The sequence below is a fragment of the Atractosteus spatula genome, chromosome 23 (assembly GCF_055471065.1).
Source record: "Atractosteus spatula isolate fAtrSpa1 chromosome 23, fAtrSpa1.hap1, whole genome shotgun sequence".
NCBI classification, from domain to species: Eukaryota; Metazoa; Chordata; class Actinopteri; order Semionotiformes; family Lepisosteidae; genus Atractosteus; species Atractosteus spatula.
The window spans coordinates 3,250,018-3,273,456 of NC_142728.1; the positions used below are offsets into that span (position 1 = coordinate 3,250,018).

At 44.0% G+C, this 23,439-nt stretch overlaps 1 protein-coding gene across 3 annotated transcripts in view; it reads right to left on the bottom strand.

Annotated features, from left to right (window-relative positions):
- The window catches only part of dnm1a (dynamin 1a), a 112,621-nt gene that overhangs the window by 74,891 nt on the left and 14,291 nt on the right, over positions 1-23,439 (bottom strand). For all 3 annotated transcript variants that reach the window (XM_088940790.1, XM_088940791.1, XM_088940789.1), the window contains exons 2-4: positions 7,612-7,685; positions 2,605-2,754; positions 1,658-1,861 (exon numbers count right to left, since the gene is read on the bottom strand). In XM_088940790.1, coding sequence (XP_088796916.1) covers positions 1,658-1,861; positions 2,605-2,754; positions 7,612-7,685 — 428 coding nt within the window. The remainder of the gene's footprint in view (positions 1-1,657; positions 1,862-2,604; positions 2,755-7,611; positions 7,686-23,439) is intronic.

Genomic DNA, 23,439 nt, shown 5'->3' on the forward strand with positions numbered 1-23,439 from the left:
GTTGCCTTCTGGTGTGAAAAAAAGGAACACTGATAAGAAACTGATTACCCCATCTGAGTCAATGATTGACAGCTAGAAGGCAGGTGGATTGCAGCCTGAGGCTTCTAGAGGAAGTCTCACCCCCTGAGGGCTCTGAATGGCTGAAAATACAATGAATGACAGCGTTTTTTACCAATCAGATCACATTATTTCTGGCGCTCCTGTTTCAAATATCTCTTCCAAAGCCAATAACGTTCAGTTTCCTCCAGGTCTGGAGGTGGGTTAGTCTAGCCTCTGTGGATATATAACGTACTTCAGAATAAGGTAAAAACATGGGATATATTCTTTTTTTTTTCTGGTTTTTGCTTTTGCGGTCACGTTTTGCTGGCTTGTTGATTACCTTATCGATGCACTTTGGAAGTTTGGAAGTGCATCATCAGATAAAAAATGTAATCGATTGCCTTGGTGTTTTTCGGTTCTGAAAATGGTTTTGTAAAACTCCGGTTGTTCTTTTTCGATTGATAACAGGTTTTGTTGGTAAAAAATGATTAAATATGATGCAGGTCTCAAAAGTAAATATTGACTTACGCGGCCCGCAATCATATTTTGCTTAAATTACCTTGGTGTTTTTCGGTTCTGAAAACTGTTTTGTGAAGCTCCAGTTGTCCCTTTTTTCGATTGATAAAAGGTTTTCTGTAAAGGTTTTGTGGTTTTGTTGATGTAACACGATGAAGTGAGATGCGCCTCTTAAGTAAATATTTACTTAGCCTGTGGTCCCAGGCGACTATGCGAGGATTAAGAGGTCAACCTACCTATGTCTTTGGAGAATTGAACCCACAGCCCCAGCGCTGAGAGGCAGCAGTGCTAACCACTGCAAGGTTTGTGCTGGGGCACGTGTCTCTATCCATTTGCTTCATTTACCGACTCAGGATCCCAGATAAAATGTATCCTGGGTTGTAAAACAACTGGTGTTTGATAAAAACAGAATCATCCTTCATTTTTGGTAAGATTGACAAATTGGAATAGATTTTGTCCAAAGCAACTCATAGAAATGTCCTCTTAATAAGATGGTAATGCGGGACTGCAGTCCTCAGCAGTGCTGGAATCATGGAAGGAGACCTATACCTACACACTGGAACGTTTCTCTAATGGTTTTTCAGCTTGAGTATGGGTTCCCACTAATTTGTCCCAGGAGCTGGAACTGAAGGCTGGGACAGGACAGGAGAAAAGTGATGGCAACGTTACCTGCCCTTTAGTCGGTCCTTCTAACAGTTTCTAACCCTTCATGATGAAAAAGCAGTCAATTATGTGCCTGGTCAATCCAGTTAATGTCATGTCATGTCATTTGCAAACCGCTTTATACCACACGGTGTCGCGGGAAGCCGGAGCCTACCTGGCAAGCAACGAGCACAAGGCAGGGTACACCCTGGATGGGGCGCCAGTCCATCGCAGGGCCAGTGCGAGCCAATCATTCATGGGGACAATTTGGAGGCCACGGTAAAGACTGAGGGAGGAAATTTAGCCCGGACACCGGGATAACTCCCTTCTCTTATCAAGAAATGACCGGGGATCTTTAATGACCAATCCAGTTTAATATTTCAATACTGCTTTCACTTTGTGACTTCAGATGTTTGTTTCTGCAGCCTGTTCTTACTCTGAGTCTCACGTGCCCTCCTACCTTGTGGGTCGACTTCTTTGGCAATCTTGAGCGCGTCCGAGTTGGCGAGGTCAGAGTTGGCCGGGGACACAGCCAGGAGGAGGCAGTTCTCCTTGGTGACGAACTGCATGATCATTTCTCGGATCTGGTGCTCGATGTCGGGGGGCTGGTCGCCCACCGGCACCTTGGTCATTCCGGGCAAGTCCACCAGGGTGAGGTTCAACACTGCGACGAGACAGATAACCCAGTGAAGAAGACAAACACTGCGCTTTGATGGTTTCTTTGAAGAAAACTACGCAGGAGAAGACAGATATCTGCTTTATTATTTGTGTAATGTAGAACTGTGAATCCCTTCCAACCTTTCTACGCCCACCAATCTGAAATATCCAACTGATATTCAGTAAAAAACCTTCAGAACATCCAGAGATGAAGACAACATGGAAGTAGACTATGATGCTGTCTGCCTCTTTTCACACTGTGAAGCCAAAGAATGACCAGCAGAGCTTAACGCTGGGAAGAGGACTAATCCAACACCACTGAAAACACCACAGGCTCACAAGTGTCCAAACGGCAACTAGGGACACTCTGATGAGCAGCAAATCCATCCAACTGCAGCCAATCAGTTGACCCTGAGTGCTGATTACAGTTAGGGAGTAGCTTGTCCAAGAAAGAAGCTTAAAATCTTATGGCACATCCTGCTTCACTGGATGAACCACAATGTTTCTTTTAGAAAATATATCAATGAGCTTTCATATTTGTCCCCCAAGTTATAGAATGTAAAACAGACATGGATTTGCACCCAAACTGCTAGTCTTGTGGATGTGCCAGCCTTGTCACTTGACAATGCTCCTGCAAGAACAGTTCCTGAGAGTCTGCAGGAGAAACCCCAGTGGGGATAGTGGAGTGCTGTCTCAGGGGTCTCCCCAGCACTTGTTGGCCTCCTCCCTGCTGCCTTGCTAGGCCCGTACCGTGAGGAGAAGAGACCCGCAGGTTGATGGGGATAGGAGAGATGCCCTTATTGATCCCCGTGACTCGGTCCGTCTCAGCCTCGATCTCCTGTCGCACCTCATCGAAGTCGGTGAACTTCTTCCCCTTGCAGTGCAGGAACTCGGCATATTCTAAGAGGGGGAGAAGAGACGAGAGATCAGGCAACAGCGGCTCTGGATTTTTCAGAAACCCAATCTTACAGCCCAACTACCATGATAAGAGGAGAAACGAATGCAAAGCACAGGCAATGAGATCGAATGGACAGAGGTCTCCAACACTAATATTAGAAAGCCACAAAACCCCAGGTTTTGAACATCACACAAAATCACTTTAGACTTGGAACAAGGGCCTTTAACTGAAGCTAAAGAGGTAGATTGGTCAATTAAACAAGGATATCCTGATGGTAATACTGTGACCCTTCATTTATTAACAAAGGACGTAGCTGGGAGAAGCTAAAAGGGTCTGAATGCTTGAAAGAATGAAGTGACCCCTATAAAAAAAGATATGTAGATACTGTAGTTCACCTTTTTATAAAGATATTAGACATTTTATGCAAGCAATCCAAGTGAATTACCTTGTCTCGAGGTTACAACAGCTGTGCCCTTCTTGGGATTTAAAACCACAATCCTCTACTTTATGAATGCAGGACTGTAACCACACTGCTGGAATATTATCCTTATAAGCCAGTAGTGTTGTCAGTGGCTGCAGCTTTTTATATATACTATTTTATTATAGTTTGACTGCTGTAATTTATTTAAGAAATTTAATGTTTAGCCATCATCTTCATTATCATTAATGTTATTGTGCTGTTTCTCCTGGCCTCAGAGTCTAGCCTTAACTGTTGCTGGGCTGCTGTATGTGTCCTGTTCCTCTTAAAGTTTCAAACCAGGGTTCCATGAGCACTGGCTTAAATGCAGGCCAAGATCTTCTTTAAACCTGACAAGTGTCAGCAAAGAAGCTGCTGTAGTACTGATAACTAACATTAACACAGGCAAGATATTTCTGCAGGAAATCTTCCCTACTAGGAAGATTAGGTAGGTGAACCTGTGGACTCCAGACTTTGTCTTTTTGTGAGGTTACTGAATCAGCCCTTATTGCTCCCTGATGGATCATCTCCTCAGGGTTTTGTAGTGTTTGTGTTTATCCCTGGGTTTTGTCCGTCTTTTCTGCGGTACCTCAGTGCTATAGTTACACAGCCCACATCTACCGCATTTGCAAAAACTATTCAAATAGCTTCCCCCCCCCCCCCCCCCCCGTTCACTAATATCTTACCTCTCAGTTTCCCTTAAGTTACCATCCATTGAACTTAATTACTTAATTACAGGAAGCCCTTCTTTATACGAGGGGTAGTGGGAGTGTGGGACAAGCTGCCCAGCCATGTTCTTGAAGACGATTCAATCTTTCTATTCACAAGGTCATCACACACAACTTCTCCATTTAACAGGAGGAAACTTCAACTGGAGCCTTTTTTTCCCCAGAACCACCAATCATGTCCTGTCACTGACCACCTGATCTACACAGCCTTCATGTCCACTTGATCCTGCTCTCTGCATCACCTGCAAATACTGTACAGGTCCACCTGCATGAATACACACAGCTCCACTGGCCATTTCAAAATCACCTAAAGGGCATCATGTCTGTCCGGACCTAGGCAGTTACACTGGTGAAAGAGGAAAGTGACCTGCCAGCCATTTCAGGGAAAATATGTCAGAATATGGATGAAAGATCTCTTCCTGATTGAAGTGGATACAGTAATTCCCCACTGGGAATTTCTCATCCATGACAACACTGACCTTTCTGTCTGTGTCAATCATCGATCAAAGGGATACCAGGACAGAAATTGTCCTTACCTAGTTGAAACTCTCTTCAAACTATCGATCACATCTTTTCACATTGCCCTCGGAATTTGTCTCCCAAAGAAGTCTCCCACTTCTTTGGCGACTCGTTCACACATGTGCTTTCTTTTGTCCTCCTTACCTTTCCCTATCCCTGATATTATACAGTATTCCTGCTCTCTCACTCTCATTCCCACACACATGGATAAGGCTCCACGGATAACGGCTCTTGCAAAATGTAGAACAGCAAGTGTTACTCTACTGCTGTATAATATTAAAAATATGACATGTGTCTGCAACGTCATTTTTTTTTCCTTTTCCTTTCTGCTTTCCAGCTTGCAATTAACCTCCCTTTGTTTCTCGTGTTCATGTTCATTCTCACATTTCTTAAAATGAGCAGTTTCTCTAAGGGAGCAGTGACTCACAGAAAGAAGGTGCGAAGCTGGTTGCTTAATCCTTATCCTATTTTTGGCTGTACCATTTCCACAATCGCCTGATTCTGCATCCCAAATGCCTGATGTTGTGCCTTGCTGTCTCATCTGTGCAGCCCTTTACTTTTTAATGCAAAGCTATATGGCACAAATAACATACTGAATGTTGTAAATAAGGCTTAGTGCAGTTTTCCAATAACGTCTTTGTAAAATGACATTTTACAGAGCATTCAGTACTGTAATGCAAAAGTCGCTTTTGTTCCCAGAGAGCCAATAAAGAACTCTAACTCATAGCCTTCATGTGTTATTGGCATCATGTGCTATACCTGTTTTTCCGACTAAACCTTGGTAAGTTGTTTAAATATCACTTAAAACCTTATTTACAGCATTTGGAATAAAGCACCGCCATATTCAGGAGCAATTTCAGACCTATGTTCCTTGGAAAGCCCCCCCATAAAATTCCATCGTGTCACCAGTCACACATTTTTAAAATATCCCTCAACAGCAGCTTGCTCTTGGCCTCTTCTTTCTACCCTATAGGAAGGCACTGTCCTGCCCTGGTTTTGAATTTGGTGACCAGCGGGTCACATTCCAAAGAATCCAGGCTTTTTTGAAATAGATAAACATCCATTTTTTTGTGATTTCTATAGATTTAATTATTCAGAAGAATAAAAAAAACTATTTGTATCGTGTTTGTAATCTCAAAGGACCCTAAAGCACATAGAAGGAGACCCTTTTTATCCTCCCCTGAAGAGCAAATCCCTCCTGAGGGAGGTGTATTGGCTATTCTGTGCCCGTAGCACCCTACACAAGAGGACGAATAAGAGAAGTGAGACATTTCTTCACTCCAGGCTGAAATAAAAAGGGAACTTCAGATTGTTCTTCAGGTAGGGTGATTGCTCAAGGCCAAAATGGAAATTTAGCCAGACCAGACTGGGGCAGTGGTCAAGATTTTCTGGCTTTGACCCAGAAGGCCGTGGGTTTAAGTCCCAGCTGAGATGCTAATGTTGTGCCCTTAACTAAGGTAGGGTGCTTGAACTGTTCTGATATATCTACATGTATAAATGGGTGGAAAGTTGTCACTTTGGATAAAGGAATAAGCCACATAAATGAATAAGTTGTAGAGGAAGTCTTTGGAAATTCTAGTCTAAATAAAGCACCACCTGCCCACCAATACTGCACACAGCAGTAACCTGATTTTCCTTAGACATGTCTCTGGACTGACCACTGCTGAGCCCCATGAATGGGATGAGAAGTGGGAATAGAGCTGTAATTTAGCGATAGAATCCAAAAGATATCTGGAATATTTAAATTGTAGACTGCATTTGATAAGTCCGCACACACACTTCTTAGAAACCTATACTTATTCCTTACTGGTTTTTACCTGAGGGTCGAAACCTGCTTTTGATCTCTGGAGTTCATTGCACTTCGAAGTAATTTGTTCATTTTTCAAGGTGACGGTTGATGAGTTTTCATGCACAAGTTTGTCATCAAATCATTAATTTTGCATAAGTTAGTCCTTAGAACACTGGGGCTTTTTTACACTCCAGTAAAATAAGGTTAACTATGTAGTAAATAAGTATATACTGTAATATGTGGTCTATTTTTTTTTCTCAATCTGGTTGGATCTCTGCTAAGTTGGTTTCCATTGAGCATTGGATATTACACTAGATGGCAGTGTTGATAGGAGCAAACACTTTAAGAGAGCCCTTGTTTTTTTTCCTAAAGAAAATATTTACTTTATTGGAGAAGTAGGTTGCTCTCTCAGCACCAGTGCCAGCTGTTATAACTGAAGTGGCACATTCGTTGTCGCATGAGAATCCCTGCTGCCCTATTAGATAGAATCTAATGCTGCCCTATTAGATAGCAATGTGAATCTATTTCCATTTCCATCAGATGGCTGTCAGGGGGCTGATCTGCTTCTGTTGAGCCCCAGGCAGAAAGAAATGTAAATGCAAGAGCCATGACACTCCCAAACCTGTGGGCTAAATGAGTCTCATTCGTTTCCATCTCACGATTTTTGACATCATAAAACGTGGTGCAAATGCACTCTGAGGGCAATAAGCCACAAATAGAAAAGTCTCTTAAAAGAGAAATCAGAGTCAACAGCAGTCTAAATAACATGAAACCATACTCCAAAGTATAAATGCTGTATATCCAAATGTATATAAGACTGGTCTTTATGGCTTATATCTTAGTTTCAATTCTTATCAACTTTATATGCTTTTTCAGTACCTACTATAATATGAAGGCACTGCAGAACTCTGATCCACCTAACATTACAGTGATCTGTAATACAAGGTGTTTTGTAAATTTTTTGGGATAACTTGTGATTCACCATTGATGGCTTATGCGTGCAAAAAGTAATCTGACATTAATATTTAGGGGCAAAAAACCCACAAAAAACAAAGCAGGCATGGAGGTCTCAATTACACAGCAGAGCTGAGCTGAAAGAAAGGCCAGCAGGTGTAGGAATCACCAGAAGGTGGAAGCTCTGGTCAGGTTAAATCAGTCCCCACTGCATCCAGATCAGCACATCTTTTTTTGTGGTTCTCCTCCATGCTAGGACAACAGCAAAACTTTGGCTAAGTTGGCTTAAGACTTGTCAGGTGGAAAAAGAGGCAATGTTTCTCCTGCCGAGGGTGGGTACCTTAAACGTCAGTGGGACCTGCCATGTGCAAGCTGGTTAGGAGATCAGAGACAAACACAGCTCGGTCATTACCTGTGGGACAGTTAATGAGCTGGAGCACAAGGGGGCGCCGGGTGACAATCCCAGATCCTCGTGGCAGGAAGTCCCTGTAAGAAGCACAGGAAGAACATCATCAGATCCTTCCCAGAGGCACACAGCCCTCCAGCGAGACACTGCTGGCCAGACCTCCTGACCTGCTTCCTCACAGTCTGACCAGGCGGTGTTTCCAGAAGATCGTTTTGACTGGTAAACGGTGTTTCGCGCGGCCCGTCCTTTCAGCAGAACAAATCGGAGAAGCCGAGCAAATGCATCTGCTAAAACGAGCGATGACACCGTGAAACCATCTGTGCCCTTTGAAGAATGGTCAATCTACTCTACTTTTAAGATCAGGGTGTTAAGGGCAAAAAGAAAGTGAGCTCATAAAACCCCCAGACCAGAGCTGGTGACAATTCATGTACTGTTAACACACACTGTGCATATGTAATATCATTTTGGAAGGCTTATAAGACAACATGAACAATTTCCACACAAATTAGAAACACACTTGGGGAAGAAGCTTTTACGTGTACAGTATGTTCTGTGATGCCATGTGGGACGTGGTACCAGAAGAGACACAGGGGCATCGTTAGAAGAGAGCGAATACTTTTCTAGGCACTGTGCTTACTGCTGCAAAGCACAAGCTTAGGTCTTGCTTTGACCGTTTACAGGTCGGTACATTTGGCAAACTGTCCAGACTGTCCGAAACTGCAGGAGGAGCCAAAATGAGCCCAGAGGGTGCTGCCTGTTTCCCTTAATGTCACAGTTCCTTTCAATTGATTTTTTTATTAACAACATTAATGTATCACTTTAAAAAAATTAATCATCTGTGAACATGGGCTAAATCAAAAATTACATTACTGCAATAAACAAAACAAATGCTCTAATGCAACGGTAACATAGAGACTCCCTTCTTCATAATCCATCATTTTTTTTAGTGTTTTTCTTTCATATTAAAGTCAGTTCATGTTGTTTGTGGATAATACGTATGGTAATAACGGTTCATTTTTGATTTGGTCCTTTTCAGGGATTATTGGAGGATTTAAAAAATCTTCACTTGAGCTGAACCCTGCAGTTGCTTTAAGCAATTTTTGCTTAAAATATGACATTTATACATTTAGAAAATGTCAAAATCCTGCAGGCTCTACAGGAGCACAATAAAAGGAAAGAAAAATCCAATCAGCAAGCCATGATCTTCAGCTCAGGAGGCCCATATTGGAATGCCAGAAAAAAAATCAATAACTTTAAAATGTTTAGCCTTGCCTACAATGTTATAAAGACTGGAACTCATATCAGAGAAATGAATTTCTGAAGCTCGTTTGACACAGTTATGCCAGTGACACAATTGCTTCACTCTGTGCAGGTCCTGATGCTAGTAACAACTTAGTAGACCTACAGTATAACACAGCACCGCCTACTCACAGAACAACTCTGCCATTTAGGCCAAGACCTTACTACAGTACATGCATAGCCTGTACAGGAGCACACTGAGCAGAGCACGTTGCCCATCTGTTGCTATGGAAACTGTGGAGGAGATAGCAGGGAATTCCCATACCAGTCGTTTTCTAAGGAGAAAGGAGGTGCCTACTTTTCTGTGTCTGTGCTCTAGGGGTTTTTAGGGAAGTGTTGGTGCGAGTTTTTAGAAAAACAAGAGTGGCCTGTGACCAGAACTGGATTCGATGCAATACTGCAAAAAGACAACAGCTCAGCTCACCTGCCGTATAGCACCCAAAGGCCAATCTGTCAACATGGTAGGCCTAGCTCACATCAGCGACGCTTTGAAATAAGAGAGGCGTTCACACCTGTTCAAGTTGAATTACGTCTCAATTCCAGTTTCCACCTATTTTGATGGCAGTGGGGGGGTGACACAGTGGTGCAATGGTTAGTATGGCTGTCTCACAGCAGCCTTGGGGCCTGAATTCAATTCCTGGGGTGCTGTCTGTGTGGAGTTTGCATGTTCTCTCCCTGTTCCTCCAGGTACTCTGCTTTCCTCCCCCATTCCAGACACACTGGTGGGCTAATTGGTTTCTAGGAAAAGTGGCCCTGGTGTGTGAGTAGTTTGTGTTGGTGTCTGCCCTGAGATGGCCTGGCGTCCCATCCAGGGTGTACCCTGCCTCGCGCTCATTGCTGGCTGGGATAGGCTCCAGCAAGACTGAATTGGAAGAAAATGGGTGGATGGATTGACTAGTAGCAGAAGAAAGAAAGAAATTCAGAGATTCTCTCCCAGTGCACTTACACAACTTCCCCTTAAAACTCTGCAACTAAAGAACTGGAAATCAGCATCTGAGCTCAGCTGGGTAAAGCGTGTTGCTGGTCGATCAGGGAAAGTCCATAAATGACAATATTAGCAGAAGCATTTAAAAGACCACTCTGTAATAAAAAATGATCCTCTTTATAGGTTGCTCACAGATAACAAGGCCTCCCCTGGACGCAAGACCTAAACCCACAACCGTCCAGATGTAAGTCTGGAGCTCTAATCCCTAACCCACATAGAAGAAAGTCACTATGTAAACTTCAGCTTTACGTTTCCCATGTATACAGTTATGGATTAGCTTTCCAACGGCGTTCTTGAAAGACCCTTTCTTCCCCGGAGCACGACAGAAGCACAGCAACCAAAGCCAGGCGCCAGGGAAATACGCCAGGAATCACAAATGATAAAAAAAAGAGACTTCCGACGCAATTCTATAAATAGCTTGCTCCTCAAATCTTCGGCATGAAATAATCGTTTCATGAATCACGAGTGCCGGTTCGAGAAGCTACATCCCCTACCCCCTGTGGTGAGCAGTTTTACATATCTAATGGAGCGTTGAGATACATTCCAGTTACCTCTCCAGAAATATGCAGGGGGTGGCGAGAGCAAAGAGTGAACGAGGGGGAGTGAGACGATTTCTGTTACAGTTTTATAGCTGTTACTGTACAGGTGAATGCAATTAATCCACAGCTCACTTAATTCTGCAGTCAGAATTGCCCTTTCAAATCAAGCACGATCTCCACGAGACACAAGCGAGGTGATGGTCTATATTTGGCGTCCAGGCACATTGGAAGGCAAGAGCAGCTTCATTCGTCTGGATCCCCAACATTTCAGATCCCCACAAAAGACTGTTTTCGTTCTTTCACCCCATATGAACACAGGAGGGTCTTGGGCCAAGCAAGCTACTAAAACCAACAGAGAGAAAACAGACAGAGTGGCCTCTTGTGTGTAATCCCTTTTTTTGTCATTTCTGATGTATTCAGGAAACACTTCTTACTGAAGGTGGCCTTGAGTGCTCCCACAGAGCCCAACCTCTGTGTTGAAACTATTTGGGAAAGACTCCAGCCCCAGTCCTGCTGCCCAAAGTGGATATTTCTTTCCCTTCTGGAGGAAATGCCCGGAAAGCTTCAGTGTTTGTTTTATGCTTTTAAGCAAAACGAACACAAAAGCAAAATGTGAAAATAATGCCATAGAAAAAGGCTTAGGGCTGTGCTCCAACATGGAAGTCAGCTTCCCCACAGAAGAAATATCTTAAGAGAGGCCAACAACGAAGCAATAGAAAGCTTTCGGATTCCATCCTGTACTTCAGAAAAGGGATCTTCAATCATGGCACTGAATCCTTAACTGACTTAATCAACCAATAATTTGCTATAATCAATTGTTTGTTCAATTCCTGAGGCGCTTTCTGTTTGGGGTTTTTAGGTTTTCTCCTTGTTTGAGTGGGTTTCCTCCTGGTGCTCCTGTTTCCTCCCACAATCTGAACACATACCAGTAGTTTAATTGGCTTCTAGTAAAATCGGCCCTGTTGTGTGTTTGTGTCTACACTGGGATGGACTGGTGTCTGGTCCAGGATGAATCCTGCCTTGCGCCTGTTGCTTGCCAGGATAGGTTCTGGCTTCCCCACGACTCTGAATTGGATATAAAGTGGTTATAAAAAAGGTTTGGATGGATTATTAACATTATGCAGTGGGACATTAGGCTCTCTTCCAGAACGGCAAAATAAGCTTTCTAGAAAAGTCAGGAAATTGTTTCAATTAATGCAGCAATCAGGAAGGCTGGACAGTTGCCAATGTGTCCATCGGTATTCAAATGTTTACTTAGTGATGAAATCGCCTCTCAGAGCCTTTCACTCTAAAGCACTTACAGTCCAAAAGCAGCTCAGGAAACTAGGGCCGTGATCCGGTCACATTCCGTGAATGATAACCGCAGACGGTGCAAGAGGAAATGTGCCTATGAGCACATCCTGCTGGATATGCCTGCTGTCATGGCAACACCTGACCTGGGTTCCCTGCTTGTAACACAGGGCCCTGAGATTAAGGAGAAACAGTAGGAGCATGTAAGGTAAAAGTAAGGTCATGTTAAAAATAGGTCAACACTGCTGTAGAACAGCTATTCTCATTTAGAAAACCACTGCAAAAAAAAAACATATTTACTGGTATTGTCAATGCATTGGACAGTAAATGCATTTCTGCAGCATAATACACTTTGCTCATATGCAACTACATTATTCACTGCTGTCACTATTGTAAACATTTCAAACCTTGTATGCTTTTCCTTGTCTTTTAGTAAACTGTTCTTTATGTACAGTAGCTCCTAGTACTGAAACTGCAGTGACAGAAACTCAAAATCTTTGATATGATTTTCTTAACGATTTTGACAGAATCCGTGTTCTTTTATGCTATGCGTATCTTATACAGACATTCTTACGCGGCTTTGAAAATTCATTGGAAAAGCAAGTGACTTTTGCACTTTGGATTTTCTTGAGCATCTGAAATAAAATGTCTAACTGAAACGTCCTGCAGAATTGGCAAAACCATTTGGATTAAAAGATGCCACGCATGCAATTAATTTAAAAAGAAACTGAACTAATACTAGCAAACAATTAAATGCAAAGAACCTCTCTTGAATTTTTTGGTCGGTTATCTCTGCAAGGCAGGTAAACTAAGGGATTAGCAGAAGTACCACTGTGCGTCCGTCTGTTATGCTGTTGTCCCCTGCAGAAGACAACCAGGCAGATCAATGCCTTCCAAGGAAATCACAACCCCACGCACACTTTCAGGAACTTCGGCATTTTGTTCAGTGTGGTATTACCGGTAGTCCTGTGTTAGGCGTGTGAAAAAGGAGCAACACCAATTTTCTGCCTGAACTGCACACATTTCTAAGTGCAAAGCTCAGTGCAACAAAAATGTTTGAACTGCTCCAATAAATGTGTGGATTGCTGAATCGGACCCATTGTGAGGGAGAGGCTGACCTTACCCTTCGGGGTCATCCCTCTTTACCCAGAACGCCCTGTGTCCCCCTGAGACAGCTGTTTGGAGAAGCCAATCAATGAGACTGGTTGTTCATTCCCAGGGTTCATTTAGTGACTGGCTGGAGACAGCAAGCTCTTTGATAACACTGGCTACCAGATGTTATGAATCCATACTTCACTGCAAGAGACACTACCAACTCTGGAAAACATTTGACTAACTAAAAAGAACATATGTGCAGTTTTTGTTTCTCGTTCCTACTTTTCTCATTTTCAGTCCATCAGCAAGGAGTACTCTTGCTCACACCTGGAGAGCCGTGTACAAAGAACCTGTTGTGCTGGCCCCAATGCAAGAATCAACCAGAGACTGGGATTCAAACAGCAGCAGTCAACTAAGAAGGGAATTCAGACATGCAGCTGTAGTACATGGACTGGAATATGCATGGTGAATTCTCTGTGGTATGCATTCAAAGAAAAAAATCTATAACTCTCGTGGAAATGCCTCAGGGGGATCTTGAGCCAACTCTCAGTGTTATCAAGTGTTAACAGGGTCTGCTGTCTCCAGCCAGTCACTAAAACGGACAAAACGGACACAAACCCAGCTGGAAGGTACAAAAACAGTGTTTTTTTTTTATTTTACAGTGCAAGGAAATAAACCCAAACCACAAAACAAAAACAGAAGCTCTTCTTTGAGCTTCTAACTCGACATCTTCAGTACCACTCTGATAACACAGCTGGGTAGCTTAAGCTGCTTGCTGGCTTCAAAAAGACAAGCCTCTGTCTGAGACGCTTCTGAAATTCAGTTTCGGTGTCTGAAACCCTCTTCCCATGAAACAAATTCACACTTCAGGTCTCTGGCTCGTTGGGTGGTTATTTCCCTGCATCCTCTGCTGCTGTACGTAACAGAGGCTCTGGCAGCCCCCCGTTTCCTGGTTTTAAGTGTCACTTGACCAATCATCATCCGCCACTTGGTCAGGTGACTGAAGATGGCAGGTCATTTCCCACAGCTTTGCTGGCAATGTGGTTCAACAAGAACTACCATCTTCCCTTCACCTACTGCACATTTTCTAATAACCTTCCTGTTTAAATGTGTTTTTTTTACTCAGGGACTCAGTGACCTGGGGGAAGCAAAACAGTCTTTTTATAATTCTAATATAGTTTCTCGTGTTTCCAACACGGGGCTTTCAGTTCCACTTCATGATCACACCACAATATTCCCAGGGCCAATCATGTGGACAGGACATTTGTGACATTTAACATTTTCCCCGATTTAAGGAATAAAGTGTTCCACCGTTTTTCCTCTTCTCTTGCTCAGGTTCCAACAGGATGGATTTCAGCTGGCCGAAGGTCTTCGCTGGTGTGGACTTTGAGACAGGTCATTGTGGTTTTCCAAGTGCACCAAAATATCCAGAGTGGCCAGGTGGGGGTGAACTCAGAGTCTGTGTCCATGACAGCCATCAGAGGAAAGCACAGGGACCACCACCACTGGATAACAATAATAATCATTGCTTACACTTATATAGCGCTTTTCTGGACACTCCACTCTTAGCGCTTTACAGGTAATGGGGATCCCCTCCACCACCACTAGTGTGCAGCCCCACCTGGGTAATGCGACGGCAGCCATAGTGCGCCAGAACGCTCACCACACACCAGCTCTCAGTGAGGAGAAGAGCAGAGGGATGAAGCCAGTTCATACAGTAGATGGGGATTATTAGAAGGCCATGATTGGTAAAGGCCAGGGGGAAATTTGGCCGGGACACCAGGGTAACACCCCTATTCTTTTCGAGAAACGTCCCTTAATGACCACAGAGAGTCAGGACCTCAGTTTTACGTCACATCCGAAGGACTGCGCCTTTTTAAAGTATAGTGTCCCCGTCACTTTACTGGGGCATTAGGAGCCACACAGACTGCAGGGAGAGCGCCCTCTGCTGGCCTCACTAACACCTCTTCAGGCAGCAACCTCAGGTTTTTCCCAGGAGGCCTCCATCCAGGTACTGACCAGGCTCACCCCCGCTGAGCTTCAGGGGGCTGCCAGCTGTGAGTTGCAGGGTGATATGGCTGCTGGCAGTGTAACCATAGTTACCCTGCAGGATCAAAGCAGGAGGGGTTTTGTTTCCCTGCGTATTACAGGGCTGCTGTCTCTAAGAGCCCGTGAGAGAGCTCACTGGCACCCTGGCTGTTTGGCCAGACTAGTCAGACATTCTTCTTGAGGTCTCCCAGCCTGCTGCAAACCTGTTGAGAGGACACTGCCCTCCTTGGCCCCTCGCAGATGGTCTCAAGGCCCGGGAGACGTGCTCGTTCTTGCTGCTCCAGCTGCCCGATGCTGTACAATCTGCCCTCTTTCATTTCCCTTGTGCCGTCGCATTCCAGGACTTCTCTCTGCCCTCTCAACACACTCCTTGTTCTCCCTCCTTCAACAAGAGCCCTGTTGATCGCTGCGCTTTTGCGATGAGAGCTCCTCGTGAAGCAGCAGTGGGTTACACTTCAGTTATTGTCTTGACGCGCGCAGACAAAAGCCGAGTGTTTAATACAGCGCCGTACCGGAGTGCTACGTTGGATTCGTATTTGGCACCGGGTCACCCTCTGCGGTTTTCACGTGCTGGGGTGTGTAAGTCCAGCAGATGGTAGGAATTAAAATCCAGGAGTGCTTTCGCCTGCTTCGTGGCGCGGGACAGTAAAGACGAGCAGGAAGCCAAAAGTAAGAAGCCCATGTCTGTGCATCATGAGGAGTCCCAGAAATATGGATGCCTGCACCCACTTGCTCAGTATAAACACCCAGACGACTACTGCTGCTATGTTCCAGCCCCTTCAATTTCTGCAGGAAATGAGAAGACAAGGGAGTCTCCCGGGAACTAAGCTAAAAATGAAATGAACAACTTCAAACAGCACAAGCGAGCTCACTGCTGTAGACAATTACCTGTTCCAATTCTCTGCCACCCAGTTAAGACCTGTAACTGGCAAGTGGCACATCATGGATTTGAACTGGCAATCTCCAGAGTATCAGAGTCACTCTACAGTGCTTGGAGAAGATTGTATCCAAAGAGGTACTCAAGGATCCCTTCTGTAGATGCATATTATGAAACTTTGATTGCTTACTGCACAAGACAGTAATTACATTATCAGCAGACTGATGAGATGAGAGGATCGGCAGCTGTAGAAAGGACTAACAAAATGCTTAAAAAATGACGTTTTTTTGTAAGCTTAAGCAAACCCTACAGATATTGTTAAACGCAATTCTGAAAAGAGATTCTTCCGAATGATCCACACACAATTCCACCCATAACCACTAAGCTTCTTATCCTGGAAGGGGGCTTGGCAAGATGGAGTTGATCCTGGAAGCACAGGGCACAAGGCAGGAATGAGGGCACATGAAGCTTTTCCTCTGGACAGAACCGTCTTTTAATCTTCTGCTGCTCAGTTAGTATTTCTTTTGCCCAGCTTTTTGTCTTTGTGATGTGACTGAAGAAGAGATCAAATAAGCAAGACAGGCCAGATGATCTCTCTGCTTTGTGTACCAGTTCACAGCAAGTACACTGTTACAGCCACAACTCGACTTGACTCCGCAGATATTCCCCCTCAACTGTAAACATGAGGCTGTGGTTGTGATGTCTGGGGCTGTGAGTCAGCTACTACTTTCTGTGAATGTGAAACAAGGCTCTTTTCTGGTGAGGGACCTCTCTGGAGCAGGGTCACGTGACTTGATATGTCTCTGTGGCTCACTGAGTTTGCACGGCTGGCAGAATGAGCTGTGCAGCTACGGAGGGGTCTGACATCCCTGGGATAAAGCAGGTTGAGTCTTCTCAGGACACAAACCAATTACACGCAACTATTATTTAACTGTTCCCTGCTTTGGCCAAGTTCTTCTTCCCTGAGCATCGCCCATCAGCATTCGGCCCCTTTTCGCATTTTGCGCGGAGACTGACTGTCATCTAGCGTGGACTGATTACGCCTGAAGAGATGTCAGGGAATGTTTTTAATTTGCGTTTTGTTGCTTAATTGTAAGGTGCAGGACTGTGTACTGCTTATGTACGCTGTGATTTTCTGTCTGGCTTCTTGTGCTTACTCCCAGACTTGTAGCCCGTAGTGGATATAAATCCTTAGATTGGGAAAAACAAATCAACTTCACTTCAATAAATTAACCGTGCGCAGAAAAAAAATGGGTAAAAAAATGGTTAGCGGCTTAGAATGAATCTGATCGTCTCGACAGAAATGCATACTAAAATCTAACTACCAAACCAGACGAAAGAGCAGTTATGGGTGTTTTTGGTCAGTCTGTAAGCCCCCTGCTCCCACCTGCAGGGGGCCAGTGCGTCTGTGCGCCTAGGACAGATGGCAGTGTCTACAGGACCCTCTCCTCCCCCAGCAACAGCAGATGGAGATGTCATATGGAACACACACACCAGCCCTGCGTGGGCACTCGATTAAACACCATTGATCTGAGCGCCAGCACGTTTCCCAGCTTCTCCGGCTGGGAACTCAATTCAAAATCCCGTAACAAGAATCAGATCCAAACTGGTCCAACCCCATAAATAAATATAATGCAGTTTCTTCTTATTCTTTATGTCAGCCTCTCTTGACATTCCGCATTTTCCAGAAAAATGAAATACAGCATGTGACTGTTATATAATCTGGCTGCAAACGGGCTGGGAGACACAACCAGTAAACTAAGCTTGATCACAGTACAAGTTAATTATATGTATTTTAGCACATAAAACGCCATTAAAGGCTTATGAAATTCTTTGCATGACAGTACCAGAATTACAGCTGTGCACACTATATTATATAATATGCATGAAATAAGTACCGAAGTAGTATTTTTAAAAAGGATTATAACACCGTCAAAATTCATACTACATGCCTTTACCAACTCGATCCAAACAAGTTATCACCAAGACAAAAGCAAAGCTTTTGCAGCATTTTTTAATTGTTGAGCACTTATGTACTGTACAGTAAATCAAAAAGTAATGTAAAAAGCAAACATTTGTGTTCAAACTTGGAAAAATGAATGAACCTTCATTAGAGTGCTTTTTTTTTAGCTCTTGGAAGGAAAATTGTTTGTCACCTGCTGGGGGGGCTCATAGTGACATGTGAGCAGTTCATTCTGGAAAAACAGCATCCATACGGATTCCCATTGGAATAGGAAAATGACCACGGGCTGTCATTCACAAACAGCTCGCTCCTAACGTTATTCACTTTAAGAATCCCATCAAGATTGTTCTTGAAATTGAACGGTGATCCTGGTGGCTTAAAACGAGTAATCAGCGTGCCTTTTGCATGAAGACCAACAACAAAGGCTACTTTGTGAATGAGTTCAACCTAATTGACTTGCAACCCCTCCAGTTCAGATCCTTCTGTTCAGCCTGAAGGTATTATTAGTAACGTGATGCTTTGTAAAGCCAAGTGACAGCTGGTCCCCCAGCAGCATTGTTTCCTCAGGCCACCATCACATGTGGCCAGAGGGCACTCTGGCATGGTGTAATTGCTGGTCTGGGCTCTACTACAGCTGCACTGTGGCCACAATGTCAGCTTCTATTGATAAAGCCTGGCTGTGCAGAAGCAGACACCCCAGCTTATTCGCAATTGGTTTCACAGAGCCCGCAGGAGGTCAGAATCCTATAAAAAATAACAAAGCCGTTTTCATTTCCCGCTCACTGCTGTATTCCTCCATCCCTTCCTTCATTCCTTGCAGTTTGCTTCCGGACGCTGTTTGCCTGTCAGACTGCGAGTTGATTTCGAGATCGTGATATTGCCATTTCACGGCTCTGCACCTTATTCGCGTAACCCACTTTCAGCTCGTTCCCCGCTGCACGCTCTGCTCGGCTCGTGCTGGCTAGCTGTGTGCTCCTACAGTTGAGTTCCCTGACAGACTGAGAATCCTCTGTGTGATGCACGCTTACTTAACGACCTGCTTCAGTGGATTTGAGACCCAGTCTCAAACAGACCCTACTCCTATGGGAAGAGATGATTCCCGAAGACATGATGGGGAACGGGTGTGAAGAGACTCCTCTCCTCTAGCCCTGTTTTCTTTGCTTTTTCGGACAACAAGGTGTGGCACCAGCACTAGCAGAAGGTAAAGACAAAGGAGACTTGCCTACATCTTTGATGATGACAAAAAGCAGCACCAACCTGTCAGAAATGTGACACTCTCTGCACCCACAAAACACTAGGCTTGGACCAGCAGTCGAATTTTCATTCTATTGCTAATACACTGATTTTTCACTTTGTATTCAACCGAGTTCAGTCAAAACCCCTTCGACTGAAACCACCCGCACCAGGCTTGCAGTCCTAACCTCACAGAGCGATGACCTCATCAACACAATGACTTGAGGGTTTTGTTACTGAGTCCAAAATGATTGGCGGTTGCTCAGAGTACTAAAACATTTCTTCCTATTTTAGATGATGTATTCGAGGTCTCCTGACATTGGAAATATTTGTTAATGAGAAGGCAAAACAGTCGACAATGCAAAGGCCTTAGCCCAGTGAATTGTATAAGCTGGGGCAGAATCAATATTACATTTCAATCTTTGGCTCCCAGCCAGGAGCCTACACACAGATATCCATATTTTGATATACTCAGGGGCCACATACGAACAAAGAACCACATTTTCTTGAGCATTACGAAAATGACTCCTTGGTAAATTCAAAGCAAACTGCATTGATTTGCAACAGACTGCTTCCCACAAGTGTGCTAATCTGACATCAGCCCATTTCGCAGGGAAGAGCTATATGTAGCTAGAGAACACAAGCATTACTGTACCCTAATTGAAGACCGGGGTCTGGACACCATAACTGATTAACATGCTGCAGCTCTGTCTCTCTTCCATTAAGAACGAATGAGCTCTCTTGTTTTTATCACAGGCTTCCAGATTAATCCCACAGTAGTTTCTCAGGGATTTTAATGCCCGCTCTATGGTACCATTCCCTCTCTCTGCAGTGGCTCAATCAAACCTCCAACATGGGCTCAGTACAGAGCTGTCCTTAATAGTACCTGCTCAAAATGCACTGGCCCCAACACAGCCGTATCCTGCCCTCCCTCCCCTCGCCTGAACAGATGTTCGTCATGTCTTACAGGCAACTGTCTTACAGGCAACAATGTTTGCTCCAGGACATTTTTATTATTTCCAAACAATGCTATTCCCTTTTTACTATTGTATTCCACTAGGTAAACACATACGAGGTGAAGCAGTTAGATGAAAGTACTTTAGTGCAATATTTTTCTACAGAGGGGTAACATAATGTGCTGGAGAAAAGAGAATGAGGGAGAGAAATAGGACGACTATGGTGCAGATGTCCATTACCATTATGCGCTGATGCTGGATGAGTTACTTTTGATGCTGAAGTTAACACTTTTCTCATTCCCTAAATACATATATAAAAATCTTATAACAACCATAAAGCACATGTAACACCAATAGCCCACACACTGGGCATGAATGTTTAGGCATAAATGTAGTCAATTTCAGCCACATGTAAGTGCACTATTTATTGTGAAAAGGTATACCACATATACCATCAACACAGACCAGTGGATACATTTCTTTATCACTTGGCATTATTTAATGCACTTTAATAAAATTGTTAAAGGAACAAAGAAAATCTGATCCTCAACATCTCTGCAAAAGTTGGTACATGCCTTTTCGCCCACCGACCTGAAAAGGCTGTGGAAGGCACTGATGCCAGCTATACTGGCTTGATTGCTATTCACTTTGAGTCAAGTGACCCTGTCTCTTTAAAGATTTTGTAGTTTCCTCTGTGCAGGGGATGTGGAGAACTACACGTCCCAAGATTCCTTGGGAAAACAGCCTGCAAGTTTCCTGTCTAAAAAGTCTCAGGTGTGAGGGATTAGCTGCCTTCTTGCTGGCTTTAAAAGAGCGAGGTCAACATATATTAGAGTTTTTTTGTTTATGTCTTATTTTGGGCTCTAAAGTGAGTAATACTGGAGTTTGGTGTTTAAGGATTCTATCTGCTCATATTCTCCCTAAGAGAGGGTGCTTGGTTGTGTTTTCAGATACTCTTTTTGAGACTTGAGGCTGAAGTACTTTGTTGATTTTTCCCAGGGACTACAACATTGAGATCCCAGTCTGAAGTGTTCCAATGTCTACAATGAATCCCTAGAACACCCTGAAATACACTGGGGATGCAGAACTGCTTCTTGGAGTCCAGGTTATATTTGATGCCTTCTTCCATCCTCAACTGCCTTTGTGGATAAGAGGTTTTGGACCCTCCTGAGAGAGAACCTCTGCAGTAGGTATTTGACCTTTTTATTAAGTGTGACTTGCAAAGCACAGTGAACACTCCTATGAATATATCCTGCAGGCTGGTTATCTGAACTGTTCAGGATTTGCAGGCGAGCTGGGGGTGGAGGTGTGGTGAAGGGTGGTTACTGAAAGAACCTCATTCAGGGTCTGTCTTGGCATCTACAGCTATCAGGTGGCATGGGGGTCAGCATTGGTCTTGGGTTTGAATCCAGACTGGGGTGTCTTCTGTGTGGAGTTTCAATGTTCTTGTCTTTGTGTGGGTTTTGTGCAGCTGTCCTGGGTTCCTTCCACACTGGCAGGTGTGAGAGTGTATGCCCAGCAGTTAACTGGCCTCATGCTCCTGGTCTGTTTCCATCAGGAGCTCTGGGTGGAGTGCCATAATTCTTATGGGAACAGTTTCCTGAGAAGGGGTGCTTGTATAGCTTTTTAAATGTGCTAAATCAAACCCACAATGAAGTGCACCCAGACCAGCACAGCACACAAACCCTACAAATGTGTGGAAAGCAGGCTTTAGGGAGTCATCACTTATCAAATAGGTCAGAGCAATGCTTGATAGAAAGGACCCTTGGTTGTACTGTCCGTGGTCCTGAAACCAACAAGCTTTCTCATGACTGGGCTCTATCTAGACAAGGAAAACACTACATGCAATCTAATAGGAGCAGTGGCATTAAAATATTCATTAACATTGTTAAGAAGAGTGACAGAAAATGTAAATGAATGGTGACAAAAGGGTAGGTCAATGAGTGTTAATTGCACAGTGTGCCCATAAGGATCCTGTCACTTAATACATGGCAACAATTTGGCCTGTGTGATACCTATAGATAAGAGGTATTTCAGAGGAAAGTGACACTGAGGTATGAAAACCACAATCGCAGTGAAAATTGGGGGGGGGGAAAAGGGAAGTTACTGTTTATTCCATAATATAGAAGGTTCTTGCCGTAAGAGTATACAATATGGCTTCCAGAAAGAGCTGAAAGAAAAATCCGTTCACACTGTAAACAGACAAACATTCACCGGATTACCTGCCACATGGATGATATTGTCCTGTTTCCCAGATTATTTATACAGCTGCTCCTGGGTATTTCCTAGAATTGCGTGGGCGAGCTCAAAAGAAGAGGGTCTCCTCTTTTAACGCCGCTCGACAGCAGCTCAATCAAGCCGGTCGATTTTGGTTTTTATCGGAGAAGCGTTTTTTTTTAACGCAGCAGCCATTAGGCAAGCTTTGCGCAACATGCAGTACGAGTGACAATATAAATATAAAGTTACAACATACAAACGCAGTGCACAGCAAACCATACAGTTCTAGGCAAGATGCTAATAAAAAGAGTAACAGGCAGAGAGGTCCATTAAGGGGAAGAAAGGCGATGAGAGTTGTGGGGAAACAAGACCTGACAGCCCAACTCTTCTATAACTCCTTTAAATCTCTTTGGCTTCTTCTGGCATTTCTTTTCAAACGAATTCTCACTTCTTATTCAAGCAGACTGCCTTTGGGAGCCCCATTGGGAATCACAGGTAGTTTTTCCTATCGTGAATGCTCTCGCTGCATGCTGGGATAGGCTCTGGCTCCCCTGCATCCATTCACTGGGTACAGAGCTCATAAACTGGATGGATGGAACCCTCTCACTGGCTGGATAAGAGGAAGTGTTCAGTCTGCCATCTACAGTAGGCTTCACTAGCCTTTTCAGTCCAGCTACCTCTACAGGACGTGCAATCACTTCAGCACTTAATTAGGGAAGCACAGATCGCAAGCACATTGACGTCATACAAACGAGCACTAATAAAAATGTGATTCAACCTCATGAGCAGGTGGAGTCAATACCCAGGTGTCCATTACATCTGCACCCACTTCAATGCTAACAGCTCACTTAGCTCAACTACAGATACGTGACTTGGGCATTAGTCCTCCTATTTTAATGCCACTGCTGCAAAGCTCAAGCCTGGACACCACAAGGCACATGATGTACTAGAACACCTTGTGCTCATGCCAGGGTAACAAACGCTTGGGTGAGCTTAAAGCCTTTCTTATAGTCTTAACTGGGTTATATTGTGGGATATTATCCCACTTGCAGTAGTGATAAAAAACTGAGGATACTAGATTATCTTTGGCTGGAACCCTAGTCTGTTACAGGTGCTCAACAGCAATCGGGTCCAGAACAGTAATGTTGAGGATGTGAAGAAGCCTGACCTGAGTGTATTTTAATAGTTGTGCGTGACACCTTTAAACCTGTGTGTGACATTTCAGAGATAACGGACAGGTAGGGATATTATCGGAGCTGTGCCATGTGTGGAAGTATTTTCTGCTGTTCTAATGCATATGCAATGGTCACTTGTTAACATCCATTCATGGA